The following is a 13107-nucleotide window of genomic DNA, read 5'->3' on the forward strand; positions in this document are numbered from 1 at the left end:
TAACAAACTTTGTGAAGTCCTAGTTGAAATTAATCTTCATATAACACTACAAATCATTCATCTTTATCAAACACACTTCTTCAAGCTTCATATTTAGTTGTTTATGGTAAAGGCATCTTCCTAGAAGTGAAAAAATAACACATAAAAAGTGCTTTGTCACCAAAGATCTGGGATGACCAAAGTAATTTTCTTGGAATTCAGTTTCCGATAGCATCACTTCTCAAAGGAATCATACCACTGATCTTCTTGAAGAAAGAAGATTCTTTGGTTGTAAATTTGTTGATACCCTTATGAAGACTCAGACCATATTTGATAACGAAGAACCTCACCTATGTTAAAGGTTAGTTGATCAGCAAATTTATTACAATGTTACCAAGCTTGGAATTCATCTTCCATTGGAGTGAGCAAACAAAATCTAAAAAGAAGTCTTGGGAAGCTTTTTTTGAATCCTTAGAAGTATCAAAAATATATGAAAAAGGTTGATATGTACCAAAACTAAGCATCTAAATATCAAAGCATTCTCCGATGTTGATTACATTGGTTAAAGATAGAAAGTCAACCTTATGATATTGAAATCTAATAACTTAGACTAACATGAAATATATTATTGTGATCGGATCTACTGCAGCTATGACTCGTTATGCATACGAAATAATGTGGTTAAAACTTTTCTAGGAAAAGCATGATTTTCTCATTACTCAACCAATTATTTTATATTATGACAATCATGTTATCATAAACTTTGCTAACAAATCTATTTTCCAATAACAACAACATCATCATCCAATCTTTATGCCACTATGTGGAGTCGGCTATATGAATTATTTTTTTAAGAAAGAACAAAATTATTGAAGTAGTTTTCCATTTCATATAGGATATGTTTTCAACAAAATTGTTACTCCTTTTTCTAATTTTAAAGAAATGATCGATAAATTTAAGAAAGCTCTAACTCACCTACCATTTTTCATTTATCAACCAAGCTAGAGCAATGCATACATATGCTCTAGCTTGAGGAGAGTATTGGCATATTAGGTAAGAGTCTTAGCATTGAAAGATGATGATATACCTTTCAATATCCTCATAATTAGGGTTATTCTCTTTTATTTGTTTCCTAATTATATCCTCTTGTATGCCTATTCATAGACCTAACATATTTAATTTATAATATATAAATTTATTTCCTCTCAACACATTTCTAACATATCTCGGCCATACACAAATACATGCATACATTCATCCATTCCATTTATAATGTTCTTCATAGGCACATACAAACACACTCATAACTCCATGGAACCATACAATATGCACTAAATGATTCACCATGCCTGGTGTACCTACATGCATATATTTTTATATATGTATAGACATGCATTGTTGAAGCAGATACACTATTTATCGCATCCTAATGTAGAAACATGCATCTCTACATTATTTGTGCTATATCATGAACGCAGCAATTTATATATTAAATTTTTGTCACATCGGGACATTCTTCTCATACCTAAGATGTCTTATATCTCCAAATTCAAATTGTATTGTATTGTCAACCCTAATGTCATGTCCATTCGTCCTAGTTAGGTTTAAGTCCATACAGGCATCATTCTGCCCCTGTCAGTGGTAGGAACTAGCAAGCCATTTAATCTTGCAAATATGAGTCAATCTAAAGCATTTTAAATTTAAGACAGCTTTATCCTATCATTGCAATTAGGCACACAGCTAACAATGAGAGACTAGAACCATACAAGGTGTCGAAGGTGGTCCTTTGCCAAGTCATTATTGATCAGATTTATGGTTTTAAGTTTTGCATCCACCATTCGCTTTATCATGTCTTCAAGTTCAGAGACAGCGTGAACCCCAACGCTGCATCATGATGTAAACAAGAAGAAACCAACTCAGGGAAGAATAGCTTAAAAGAGCAAGTAGAAAAAATAAATAAATAAATAAATAAGACAGCATGTTTGATTGTTTTCCTCTACTCAAGATTATATAAAAAAGTTGTTCTAAACTACAAATACAAGCAGCTTACCTGTACAGAACAAGAGCTTCCTCTTTACAGGAATTGTATCGATACTTAAATTCTGTTATATTTACTCGACCAACCTGCCAAATTTTCAATGTTTCACTAACAATTTCTGATTTTCTGAAGGGAGAGGAAGAAAAATATCTTGTGACTCACCAATTCACAAAACTGTTTAAAACTTCCAGGTTCCTCACGTAGATAAGTCGCAAGAACAGCTTCTCGTTTCTGTCCAACATCAGCAAGTTCAGTTACTAATCTAAGTCTATCAAAATTCATGTTAGCCCCACTTGTTATAGCAACAACTGCTTCACCCTTCAAACCATAATATCGGCAGTAAGCTTCTGCCCCAGCTAAAGAAAGAGCACCAGCTGGTTCTAGAATGCTTCTTTTCTCTTCAAACATATCCTGATAAACAAGCGCCAACGTCAAAATAACAAAAAACATTATACAATAACTCTTCAAAATAAATAAATAATTAATTAATCTAAAAGATTACTTTGTGATAGATCAATTAATGAATGAAATTAGAGATCAATCACTTCAATATACCAATGAAAAAACATCAACCAAGATGGATACGTTGAAGTTTACAAGATCCTTTAAAGATACAGTCACAAAACATACTAAATATTACAGTATTGAAGTTTGAGAAATCGATTTGTAAAATAGCAATGAAGAAACCAGATTATTGGTCGATCACTTTAATATACTAGGGAAAAAAAAAATCAATCCACATGCATCATGAACAAAAAGGTTCCTTCAAGATAATCACATTGAAGTTCTACATGATCCTTGCAATTTTCGTTAACAAAACTCAACAATTAAATATTACATTATTCGACTTATTTTAAGTTTGAAGCATATAATTATAAGCAATTAAAATAAACTAATAATATTTATGCAAGCAAACTTCGCTAGACTACATGCACAAGTATCATCAAGCATCAAATACATGACGAACCACTCAAAAAAGTCAAATTTAAACAAACAAAAGCAAACTATAAAATGTATAATATAAAAAATACATCGAGCTTTCACTTTATTAATTCTAGCTATCAAATATCTATATCGAGGTAACAGTCAAATAAACTGAAATAGTGATGCTGTATAGAAGGAATGAAGAGCGTAGGCACACGAACAAAAAGTTTCAAATCTTGAATTCTTTATTCCATAGACATAATTGAACCTAACAACACTGATAGCTATTTTCCTGCAGAAATTTTTTTTCCGTTATTAATCAAGACACATTAATTTTAAAGCAGAAGAACCTAATTTGGAACATCAAACGCTCTTATCACATATGAATGCATTACTATCAACAGTTCCAAGCTCATTTAGCTACTAATAAAGAAATGAAAATGTCGTTTCACATGTCAGGTCTAAAATCATAGGTTACAGCCTCTCATAGCAAAAACTCAGGAAACTACCTTAGTGAAACTTCAAGAAAACAGATGTTTGCTTAAACTTTTTATGCAGGTAGATGATGTAGATGATGCTTTATTTACCTTATATAAAGTGATGATATCATGATGATCATGATGATCCATCTTATACCCTTTATTTAGTTTTATTTAGCTTATGTTCTCTATACCCATAGTTTGCATTAAGAATTCCCTCTTCTATAAAGGTGAGTAAGGGTGTAACAAAGCAGAATCAATGAATGACAATGAATTAGCAGCTCTTATTAAGGGTTCCCTCTCCCATAACCCATACCAATTGACTCAGGAGAAAAACTCAAACCAACGAAGAATACAAGGGGAAGAGGAGCTAGCCAGCAAATAGGGATGAAAGGAGAATAGAGGGAGGACAAGAGAAGCTTGGCTTTGACAACCTTTAGGAGGAGAAGAGAGAATATGAAGAGCTCCAAAGGGATAACAGAGGATGTGTATTCGTTATAATTCATCAATTCAACTTGGATACACCAGTACTCCGCTATTTATAAGAGATGGAACATTTAATGCAAGTTAACGATACAATAAAAAAAGATAACTAAACATAATGCATAAAGTAGAGCATCATGATCATCATGAATACATAAGTAAAGCATTATATAATTAGGTTGATGACCGACCAGTATCATTCTCTAGGGCACAAAAAAAACTTCAAATAAAATGAAAGTTACAGTCATGAAGGTAGAGGTGGTACTGGCTAATATGGTCAACAAAATTCCTCTAAAAGTTATCCGGATAGCAACTAAGGTATCAACATAAGATAATATTCAGTAGTCAATGTTGGAGAAATTTTATCATCCTCAACAGATTGTAAATTTAGTGAATGAGCACAACATAAAAGATAATATATTGTGCAGAAGGTCAAAAATATCATTTCCCTATGAACTTAAAGACAAAATTTACAATTTCAATTTTTAACAGAGATTTTCTCACATTCAATATTTGATTAAATATAGTTTATTTTATTCTGGATTATGGATGCCCGATCGGGGGTAGCTCTATGGTTAATTACATCTCAAGAATTTGGTATTTGAGAAAACTTTTGATTAATTTAGTGATTTCTTTTTTTTTAATAATCAAAATATTGGCTAAAGTTTTTTATTTTGAAATTTATGAATTTCTTATTTAAAGATTTTTTATCATTAGGAATTTTGAAGGAAGAGGGAATCAACTTTGATTGGAGTTCTTGGAATGAGAGCCTAAATGAGGAAGAGTAAGAATACTTGATTCTATGGAGAAACTCAAAGGTACTCAAAATTATCCTATAATATGCTTTACATTTTAGAATTCAATTTTTGTTTAAGTTGATAATTTTAATTTAGAATGTTGGAGCTTATAGTTCAATAACACATGTTTGAAGAAATGCACGGAAGATTAGGGCTTATGAAGTGACTGAAATCAATAACTGTCTCAGATCCTAGAACTAAGGTGAGGACTACTAAGAGATAGTGTCTCAAATCTAAGTCTAACGAAGTGTAAGAGATTTATAAACTACATCTTACATGAGGCATAGCTAGTCCGACCTCTAGATTTATTACAATGCCCGAAAGAGCTACCAGCTAAACTCACCTAATTTAGAATGTTGAGGCTTACAGTTCAACAATACATATTGGAGAAAATACCTGAAAGGTTAAGGCTTATGAAGTGGCTGAAATAAAAAAATCCCTCAAATCCTAGAATTAAGATGTGGACTACTAAGGGGTAGTACCTCAAATCTAAGTATAACGGAGTGCAGGGGATTTAAAACTACACCTTGCATTAGGCATAGCTAGTCTGACCTTCGAAATTATTGCTCTATCCAGAAAGAGCTATCAGTTAAACACACATAATCACTTTCAAAACCATGAAATTCACTCTCAATACATACAAAGAGTAGAGAGGTTATTTTGTTTAGAAAATAGAGTTTACAACTTAGCTTTAAGGTCAAGATGTCTGACCATGAATGGTATACAGAATGCTGACTCGTAAATGCTTTTTTTTTTGTTATCTGATCCTTAGTAAAGACTTTTATACATGAGACTCACTGGCTATGCATGATCAATTTAAATTTTAAAAAACTTGGCTCATTGAAGGAAGCTACATAATTTTTCTTGTATTTAAAAAAATATGGGGCCTAAGGTTAATTTTATTTTGTTTAACATTTTAATGGGTATAAAACATAATTTGTCCTAAGATTCTACCGCATCAATTTATCCAGGCTAACCCCAAGCAAAACATGCAAAAAAACCTAAGAAAAAGCATGTTTTTATTGTGCACCCAATAAACAATCAACATATATATATATATATATATATATATATATATATATATGTGTGTGTGTGTGTGTGTGTGTGTGTGTGTGTGTGTGTGTGTGTGTGTGTGTGTGTGTGTGTGTGTGTGTGTGTGTGTGTGTGTGTGTGTGTGTGTGTGTGTGTGTGTGTGTGTGTGTGTGTGTGTGTGTGTGTGTGTGTGTGTGTGTGTGTGTGTGTGTGTGTGTGTGTGTGTGTGTGTGTATCAATCAAAAGAACTCTAAATTGTTACAACCAAATTTGGCAGCTGAGTTGTCTACCATTAGACAACCCAAATAAATTTATTATAAACTCTACTTGTGAGGGGGTTTTCAAGCTCTAACTTCTAAGTAGACCTTAGGCTTCACCTTTAATAAGTACATCATCTTGATACATCTCTCCTCTGACTGAATCTCACAAGTTTAACATATAACTCCTAAATCTATCAAACATATGTTAAAAATATAAAAGACCTAAAACCTGCAAAATAGGATAGGGATTAGGAGCAATTTATATATAAAGCATGAGAAATCATTCATAATTACCTTACACTTAAAATGTCAATCCTTTGCTTCTACCCTATTGGTCATATCTCTTGGGGGTTTTAAACAACACCTGTTAGCAAATATTTTATTTATTATTTATTGCGTCTCCTTTCAGATATGGACACCTGCAACAAAAACAAGTATATATATACCTATGCTATTCACTTAAGGGAATGTGGCCACAACGCATACAATCCAAAGGGTATCACACCAAAACATCAAACGTATAGGCAAAAAAAATCCTAGTCCTAGCATGCCTATGGGATTATGCACCTATGTATGTTTGGTTTATGTGGCATGTCACACTATGAAAGGTGCTTTTATTTGAGGAAATAAGACTTTTAATCTTAATCCAAAGGTGATTTCTCTTTTAAGTTATTTGTGACTTAAAGATTTTATTTGGCTTTTAGATATTTCATATTTAGGAAAGTTATGAAGAACCCATAAAACAGTCACTGTTTGCTTTGCTTATGAGTCCTAAGATATAATGATGCAACTATTTCACCTTTTGGGGTAGAATGACTGCTCATTGTATCAAATAAAGCTTAGCCAATTTTAGAGATTTTTAGAGTTATCTTAGTATTTAGATAAGAGGTGAATGTTCACTTAATAGTATAAGGTGAAAATGCTTATGGGCTGCACTTAGGACTTTGTGAAATTTATCTAATAATGTAAGATGAACTTCAACATATAGAAAACTGCTAAGGGACATCTAAAGGTTAAGTTTTAGTTGTCATGAGGAGAGATCATTTGTTATGTTAAATGATAGAGTTACTTAGAGTTTTGGTATAAGAGGGAGTTATCCAATATGTAGCTTTTGGGCTAAGTGTTGGAAGATCCTACCTAGCTATTGGAGCTAAAGAGAGAGAAAATAGTTATCAAACATTTAACTTTTAGGCTGAAGATTGGAGATATCTCTTTAGCTTTTGGAGCTAAAGTGAGGGAAAATCTTCTACAACTTGGAAGTTGTAGGAGAAAGCGAGGAAACTAATAGCTTTTGTGCTAAGGGTAGGAAAGTTCTCCTTAGCTTTGGAGCTATGAATAGGGAAAATCTCTTACAATTTTGATGTTGGAGGAGAAAGAGAAGAAACCTATAGCTTTTGAGCTAAAGTTGGAGAGTTCTCCTTAGCTCCAAAGCTAAGAAGAAAGAAATGAAACTCGTAGCTTTTTGAGACTAACAGTTGGAGGATTTTTCTAAGACTTTTAGAGTCCATAGAAATGATAGAAAATTTGTAGCTTTTGGGCTACAAATCAAAAGGAGTCTCTTTAATTTTTTGTATTCAAAGAGAGGAATTTATTTGCATAATTTAAACTAATCAAATGAAATGAAAAATCATTGAATTATGCTTCAATGATGAAACTTTAATTTGCTAAATATAGGTAAAGAAAAAAATAGGAAAATGATATGTGATCTTGATTACATATCATGAGGGATTCTTTGGACCTTTGGGTTTCCAAAGAATGGAATTCATTCATCCAATATAGGTTGGACGAATGAAATGGAAGATGGCAATATTTATTAGTGTTGGCCCAAATAATAAATGATTTTGGATGAAATTACTTGTTGATTAATTCAGTTCAATAAATAGATGGATATGATATATGTTTGATTCACTTGACGTGGGTCAAGTGAATGTAGGAATTTCCTAGAACTCTTCAGTTGTATAAAGAGGAATTTTTCTACAATTTTGGCTTGTTGATAAGAGAGGAGAAAATACAACTTAGAGGTTGCAAATTAGAGGGTTCTCTTTGAATACTTCAATATTCAAAGAGAGTTGATGATCTACCCAATTTGTGTTGCGAAAATACAAAGAGATGACATGTAGGTTTGGGCAACAAGTCATTATCGATTTATTTGAACCTTGAGGTGTTTAAAGAAATATGTATATTTGCTTAAATTAGGCTAAGCAAATTAGGGGGAAAACTTGAAGAGGAAGATGCAACTTAAAAGTTACAAATTTATGAACGGCCTTTGAATATTTGGTGTTCAAAGAGAATATGTATACTCTACTAATTTGGGTGAGGAGAATGAGAAAAGATTTGAATGTTCTCTTACAATTTTTGGCTTATAGGAGATGATAAAGAAAATGCAACTTAGATGTTGAAAATTGAAGGTATTTCTTTGAGCATTTGATAAGAAAGAGATTTAAACTCAATTTATTTTAAGTGAATGGGAAAAGGAGGACTACAATTTGGATCCTATGATTTGCCAGTGCTCTTTTAGGCCTCTTTTGAGGTCATTTGAGAACCTCTATATGGGCTATCAGAGCAACAAGCGAAGATATTATTTGTTGGTTTTGTGGTCCAACCAATAAGATGAGAGAGAATAGAATTTGATTCTAAGTTTCCAAAGCTTGCAATATGATGTTGTGGGCTCCGAAAATTCGGTCCCGGCCTCCCCGCTGCGCGATTTCTTTTTTTTTTTTTTTTGAGTGAGGGCGTTTTAACGAAATAAGTTCTGGAGTAAATTTTGGAAGGCAGATGGGTTTGTAGATAAGACACTACCCAGAGATTTCGCCCTGATTTTGTGAGGACTTTATGATCTGAGTTTTGGTTTCCTATAGACGCAAGCCCCTATAGTTAATTACCCCTCCCGATCACGAGAGAGAACTTTCGATTAAGGCTAGTCATCGATCAGATACATTATATCCATAGATATATAGTATCAAGCGTATAGTAGCAGCAATGGGTTTGGAAATAGTTGGAGAATTTGAGAATTTGGAAAGTTTGAATGTTTGGAAATTTGATATTTAAAAATAGAAATTGCACCATCTAGCACTTAAAGCGGATGGTGGGGGAATGGATGATGGACCCGATCAAGATCCCATGGTTCCATCATCCCGAGCCATCGTGGTCCCTGGTCTACTTAGTTAGAGGAGGTAGTCGACCCAACCTGACAGAAGGATCCTTGTCGGCAGCCATGGGTTGTTTCGTCCAAGGGAACCTTGTAGACCTGGGGTGAATGTTTGTCTAAGGGGATAAATTTGAATCCACCTTAGCTGACAGAGGGCTTCGTGCCCTATCAATCATATCCTATTGATTCATATCTTAAGGATTTAATGCCATTAAGGAGCGTATTGACTCTGACCATAACCGCTATCTGTGGTGCCATTTGGAGGCAAAACCACTCAGTTCAGAGGGCCCCGGGTCATAACCGTTTACCTGCAGTGCCATTTGGCGGCGAAACTGCCGGTTAGAGGACACGTACCACGTCCTTACTGGCAAGAGATTATTTGAGAATGGATCATAGTAATATTTTCGACTAGGCATTTGGCTCTTTGTGAGCTAGAGTTTATTTGAATCTGATTCTAAGAAGTCTAGAGTTGAGGAAGAAGATGTAGTTAGAGAGATTTCCTAAGGAGTTAAAAATTTGAAGAGAAGTGTAGAGGCTCAAAACACTGAAGGAGTAGGTGAGATTATCCAAGGAGTAGAAAATGTAAATTTAGAGGAAAGGGTAGAACCTAAATACACCTTGCTTAGAGATTAGAGATACTCTTTGAGTCATCCTAAAGAACTTATCTTATGAGACCCTTCTAAAAGTGTTAGAACTAGGCTTGGACTTAGGAAGGAAGTGAACCACTCTATCTTTATCTCAATGATTGAACCCACCAACATCAATCAAGCCCTGTCTGATGAGTTTTGGATCTTAGCCATGCAAGAAAAATTAAATCAATTTGTTAGGAATGATGTTTGAGAGCTTGCAGAAAGACCAAAGGGACAAAGTGTAGTTGGAATCAAATGGGTCTTTAAGAATAAGATAAATAATTCTAGTGTGGTGGTTAAGAATAAAGTGAGATTGGTGGCTAAGGGGTATAACTAAATAAAAAGGATTGATTTTAATGAGACCTTTGCCCTTATAGATAGATTAGAAGCCATTAGAGTGCTATTAGCCTTTACATGTTATTAGGGATTTAAGATTTTCAAAATGGTTAATAAGAGTGACTTTTAAAATGGGTTAATAAAAGAGGATATATTTGTAGAGTAACCCCTAGATTTTGAGAGTACCCAATTGTTGCAAATCTATTTTCATGACTTATGTTTTGATGATTGACAAACACTATTGATTTTCTTGAACTACTTGGTTCTTCTAACTTTTCAGGAATCGAAGAGATCGGACGAATAAACGAAGCCAGTTCAAGATTGCGTAGGTTTAGGGTTGAGTCAGTCTGTACTTTGTTTTTTCTCTTCTTGAGTCTATTTGTAATGGTCAAAGAGGCTGATGCTAAGTAACCATATACACACACACTTGAGAGAATTAGAATTTCTGTTATACTCATATCGGCCAGGATGATATTTACATCGTCCTTGACGATCAGGCTTAAAACATAAAGTCTAAATAAGGATTCTTAATTAAGGAAGCCGACATTAACATATCGGCCTGGACGATAAGCTCAAAACAGAAAGAAGCTGCCTCCATAGACAATTAAGGTATACTGTATTTTTAAATTATTGGCCAGGATGATCTCTGATCGGCCTGGACGATATTCACAAATTATGCCTTAATTGATCAGGAAATTAAGGGAGTAATTAAGGATGATTTATACGATCATATCGTCCTGGACGATCGCAGGATCGGCCAGGATGATCTATTCAAAAACCTTGGTTACTTCAGGACGAAAAATATCAGCCAGCTCGAATTCAAGGCGATGCTATGGACGATTTTCCTCTAATTTGAACTGATCGGCCGGAACGATCGTGAGATCGGCCTGGACGATCAAGCCAATTTTCAATCGTCCAGTTTTGCATCCAGGGTGACACTCTGACTGATCTTCTGAGTTTTGTACGGATCGGCCAGGCTGATGTCCATATCGGCCTGGACGATAATGTCGGCAACTTACAATTAATGAGCTCCTTTGAAGCTCTTCTATTTAAGAACTCTTGTTCAACATTTTGGGAGACCATGACTGCTTCCTTAACCTGAGAAGGCCTTGAGGAGAGAAAGAGAGAGAGGGAGAGAGAGAGGATCTTGTGAGGGGGAGCTTGTTAGGGGATTCACAAGGGTTGCTTCAAGGATTACTCTGCTTCTTCTTCGTCTAGAAGTTCTTGTCCGTGGAAGAGTCGGTAGAGGTAAGGAGTTAGCTTTTGGTTGTGGTTATCTGCCAGCTTCAGGAGGAAGCAAAAGGAGGTAGGTTCTCTGCCTTGCCGGGATGACAAAAGGAGGTGCTTTGTAAAGGCTTCTCCGCCTAGCTGTGAGGGCTAAATGAGAGTCACGTTTGTAGAGCAATACTCGGAGGGTGCCTCCGGAGAGTGGACGTAGGTCGAGTTGACCGAACCATTATAAATTCCTGTGTTCTTGTTTTCTTGCTTCCGCACTTTTATTTCTGCATTTATTTTTGTAGTGTGATTTTCATTCTTTGTGAAAAAAAAAATTAAAATACCAATTCACCCCCCCTCTTGGTTAGCTTGAGACTAAGTTTATAGGGCTTAACATCCCTAACGAACTTTCAAGTGGTATTAGAGAATGATTCAAAAATTTAAGTTTGAAAATCTTTTGAATTTGATCCATGGGTAACCTTAGGAATCGTAACACTACGGAAGGGTATTCTATTACCCGACCTCCCCTGTTCGATAACCTACCTTTTGATTTTTGGAAAACCCGCATGTCAACATTTTTACAATCTATTGATTATCGCATGTGGATCCATATCAAAGAAGGTTATTTTCCACCTTCTCGTGAAATTAATGGTGTTAAAACTGAAGTTGCTTTTACTGAATGGACTTTCGATGAACGAGATTTAGCTCAATTGAATGAAAAATATTTGAACTGCTTTTTCTGTGCTTTAAAATATAAGGATTACATGCGTGTCTCCACTTGTAAAACTGGTAAAGAGATTTGGGATAAATTGTGTATCACCTATGAAGGTACTAATGAGGTTAAACAATCTCGTTTGAACATTCTCTTGCATACTACACAACTCGTTCCGTACGAAACTATTTCGTCCCGGACGATGATGACTTAATTTTTTTTTTGTACTCAAACAAAAACTATAATTCAAAAACAAAACAAAATAGATACCAAAAATAATAAAGAAGCATAGAATCTAAAAGGAAAAAAATCACGCAAACAAAATTATAAACACATAAAAAATATTTAATTAATAAACAAACATCAATGTTGCAAGAACATTTTTATTTAAGCATTTAAATCAATCACACCAAGCCTTGTTATTAATGCACTCAAAATATCAAAGTTTAAAGGTTTTGTAAAAATGTCTGCAAGTTGATTTTATGTTGTAACATGAATGAGTTCAATTTCTCCCTTGGATACATGATCCCTTATGAAATGATGCCTTATGTCTATGTGTTTGATTATTGAATATTGAATAGGATTTTTAGAAATGCAAATAGCACTAGTGTTATCAAAATAAATTTAAATAATGCCTATAGACAATTCTAAATTAATCAACTGTTGTTTCAAACAAAGTACATGTACCACACAACTTCCTAATGCAATGTATTTAGCTTCTGCAGTAGATAGAGATACTGAATTTTGTTTTCTACTGGACCAAGAGACTAAAGAATTTCCAATGAATTGATATGTTCTAGAAGTGCTTCTCCTATCCACCCTACATCCTGCAAAGTCAGAATCTGAATAATCAATTATTTGAAATGAAGAGCTAAGCTTAGGATACCAAATTCCTAAGTTCTGAGTTCCTAACAGATATCTTAAAATCCTCTTCACTGCTATCAAATGTGATTCTTTTGGATCTGATTGAAATCTAGCACATAAGCAAACACTAAACATGATATTGGGCCAGCTATCAGTCAAGTAAAGTAAAGATCTAATTATCCTTCTAAATTTCTTTTGATCAACAGATTTT

At 34.2% G+C, this 13107-nt stretch overlaps 1 protein-coding gene across 1 annotated transcript in view; it reads right to left on the reverse strand.

The window, feature by feature from the left end:
• Positions 1-1733: 1733 nt before the first annotated feature.
• LOC114580991 (threonine dehydratase 1 biosynthetic, chloroplastic-like) overlaps positions 1734-13107 on the reverse strand; it is a 23216-nt gene continuing 11842 nt past the window's right edge. Inside the window, exons 2-4 of the mRNA XM_028700148.1 lie at positions 2180-2428; positions 2030-2103; positions 1734-1863 (exon numbers count right to left, since the gene is read on the reverse strand). Of these exons, the coding sequence (XP_028555981.1) occupies positions 1734-1863; positions 2030-2103; positions 2180-2428 (453 nt within the window). The remainder of the gene's footprint in view (positions 1864-2029; positions 2104-2179; positions 2429-13107) is intronic.

The sequence above is a fragment of the Dendrobium catenatum genome, unplaced genomic scaffold, assembly GCF_001605985.2.
Source record: "Dendrobium catenatum unplaced genomic scaffold, ASM160598v2 fragScaff_scaffold_1463, whole genome shotgun sequence".
Taxonomy (NCBI): domain Eukaryota; kingdom Viridiplantae; phylum Streptophyta; class Magnoliopsida; order Asparagales; family Orchidaceae; genus Dendrobium; species Dendrobium catenatum.